This window comes from Trichechus manatus, unplaced genomic scaffold (genome assembly GCF_000243295.1).
Source record: "Trichechus manatus latirostris isolate Lorelei unplaced genomic scaffold, TriManLat1.0 scaffold00216, whole genome shotgun sequence".
Taxonomy (NCBI): Eukaryota; Metazoa; Chordata; class Mammalia; order Sirenia; family Trichechidae; genus Trichechus; species Trichechus manatus.
In genome coordinates, this window is record NW_004444152.1 from 709,885 (window position 1) to 712,778 (window position 2,894).

The 2,894-nt window shown below is 56.9% G+C and overlaps 1 protein-coding gene across 1 annotated transcript in view; it reads left to right on the forward strand.

Annotated features, from left to right (window-relative positions):
• Nucleotides 1-1,071: 1,071 nt before the first annotated feature.
• CD79A (CD79a molecule) overlaps nt 1,072-2,894 on the forward strand; it is a 4,826-nt gene continuing 3,003 nt past the window's right edge. Inside the window, exon 1 of the mRNA XM_012559172.2 lies at nt 1,072-1,158. Coding sequence (XP_012414626.1) covers nt 1,080-1,158 — 79 coding nt within the window. The 5' untranslated portion in view covers nt 1,072-1,079. The remainder of the gene's footprint in view (nt 1,159-2,894) is intronic.

Consider the following 2,894-nt stretch of genomic DNA (forward strand, 5'->3'; position numbering starts at 1 on the left):
CACTTCAGGCACAGCCGCCACCCATCTGTCAGTGGAGGCTTGTGTGTTGCCGTAATGCTGAGCAGGTTTCAGCGGAGCTTTCAGATTAAGACAGACTAGGAAGACATGCCTGGCAATCTACTTCCAAAAATCAGCCAATGAAAAGCTGATGGATCAAGGACCATCAGATGCTTTAGGTGAGTGAGCTGTTTGACCATTTATTATGAGTTGGGCTCTAAATTTAGGCATTAACTTGTAGGAAATTGATAAGCTGCAAATAACTTTTGTAGAAAAAAACAAATGTCAAAAGTTACAGTATTATTGTCTTGTAGGACACTGAGCAGTTTTGTATCCAATTTTGCAATCTTATTCCAGCATTTTTTCCCACTAACTGTGCAGAGTCTCTTGTGTCCTCTGTCAAACCAGCTTTACCCTCATTAATGAATTAAATAAAGCTTTTCATTAATGAATTAAAAAAAAAAAACCCTATGGATCACAATGGTCCAATCCACAACCAGTCATGGGGGAGGCACAGGACCAGGCAGCATTTCATTCTGTTGTGCGTGGTGGGGTCACCATGCATGAGCCAGGGCCGACTCATAACAACAGTTATGCACCATGCTCTGTGTCCAGTGCTGTTCACGTACACTGTCTTGAAATCCTCACCCCAACCCTAAGACGTGAGGAAACTGGGGTTCAGAGAGGGAACAAGGTTTGCCCAAGGTCAGCGAGTGGCAGAGACTCAGCTCAGAAGCACCATACCTCACTGTCTGCCTACAGCAGGCACCCAAATATCTGGTTTCCTTTCCAAGGCTCATGAGTGACAGTGAGGAGCCAGGCCTTCCCCCACCCAAGCTGCCTCCCCTCAGGGGAATTGTGGCCACCACAGGTGCAGGGAGCAGTTCCTCTCCCATCTCAGCCTGACATGCACCCCAGCTGGGGCTGTCCCCGGGCCTGACAGCCAGAGGCCGGCTGTGGGGGCCAGTGGAGCCCATCTCCTGCAGGGTTGGGCAGGAAGTGAGGCGGGGTTTGGGCCAGGTCGAGGTGGGGTCTGGTACCCCAGGACTGCTGACACCAGACCAACCCACCACTGGGAGAAGATGCCCGGGGCTCCAGGGCTCCTCCAAGCTCTGCCTGCGACAGTCTTCCTCCTCTTCTTGCTCTCTGCCGCTGGCCTGGGTACGTGGCCGAGGGGCGGGTGCTCGGGGCTCCCAGGGAGGCTGAGGAGAGGGGCACAGGCAGAGACAAGGACGAAGGGGCGTGGGGGTGCAGGCAGGGGGAGAGGGAGGGGGAGCTGGGGAAAGCCCTGAGTGAAGTTTCATCTGTCCATCTGACTGTCCAGGCGAGGGCTGAGGTGAGTCTGGTGGGGCCTCAGTGAAGTTGAGGGGGCACCCACAGCCCCCTGGAGGGAGGCAGGAGTGAGAGCCGCCTTCCCCACCCCCTTGTCCCCACAAGTCAAAATAAGGAAGTAAGATCTATCTTGATCCAGCTGAGACTGGGGGCAGGAAGGGGAAGAAGGGGACTCAGCTTCAGAGGGGAGGAAAAAGCGCTCTCCTGTTTCACCTTGAACCCTGCCACTCCTCTGTGCAGAGGGGGTGATTCTTCCCTGCCTCCCCCCACCCAGTGGGCAGAGGCTGTGACCACAGCATTTGACAGAGGAGCTCAGTGAGGAAGGTCACACTGGGCCACAGGGATTGGAGCCCATATCTGCCTGAGTCTTAAGCCGGCGACCATGAGGTTGGCTGCTTTCCCCACCTCTTCCTCCTTTTCTCTTCCCCACCTCCTGCCTCCTCAAAATACGGCAGCTGGCTGTGTGGGCTAGCTCGGGAGGCTGAGCGCTGGGGCCTCGCCAGAAGAGCCCGGGCGTGTTCACGTACCATAGCCAGCCTAGGCCCCCCTGTCTCCCTCACACCAACCACCCCGCTGCGCCCCCCAGCCCTCCAGGCCAGCCCCCAAACTGAACTCACCCCAACCCCCAGGCTGACACAAGTTACAGAGGAAGGAGGAGCGCAAGGCCACAAACAAAGGCAGGATCCAAAGACTGGCCCCTTAGCCCCAGGCCGGGGAGGCCCAGGGAGACCATGGTTTTTACTCAGTGCCACCCCTGGCTGCTCTGGGGACTCTGGTAACCGGCGTGCCCTCCCTGGGCCTCAGCCAGCCCAGCGTCCCACCTGTAAAAACAGGATGATGGGAGAATCTGCTTCAGAGGGTTCTGTGAAGATTACAGGGAGACAGGCGCGGCCTAGGCTGGGGCTGGCGGTGGGACAGTGGCGACAGGAAAGGCTTCCAGGAGGAGGTGATGTGAAATCGCTCTTGGAAGGAGCTATGTGGGCAGGAAGGAGCCCTGGGGGTACAGTGGTTCAAGTGCTTGGCTCCTAACCAAAAGGTCGGTGGTTTGCACTGGTGGCAGGCACTGTGTGGCAGAAGGCTGTGGCAGTCTGCTTCTGTGAAGATGACAGCCTTAGAAACCCTATGGAGCAGTTCTACTTTGTCCTATAGGGCTGCTGTGAGTCGGAATCCACTCCAGAGCAACGGGGTTGGTTTGGTTTATGTGGGCAGGGTCACTTCCAGGGCTAAGGAACCAAATATCTCCAAGCCAGGGAGTTCAGTGGGGTGAGGGCATAAAGTGGGGTGTGGGGCAAGATACGGTGCTGGAGAAGAGAGTAAGGCCCCCCAGGGGTGTCTCATTCTCCTCCCCTAGAACATCCTCCCTCCTCCATCCTTCCAGAGGTGTCCTCACTCTTCTCACCCCAGGGTCATCTTTAGTCCCTGCCCACAGTATCTTTGCTCTCCCACCAGGGGTGTCCTCACTCTCCCCCCAGGGGTGTCCTCACTCTCCCCCCAGGGGTGTCTTCGCTCTCCCCCCCAGGGGTGTCTTCGCTCTCCCCGCCGAGGGGTGTCCTCACTCTCCCCCC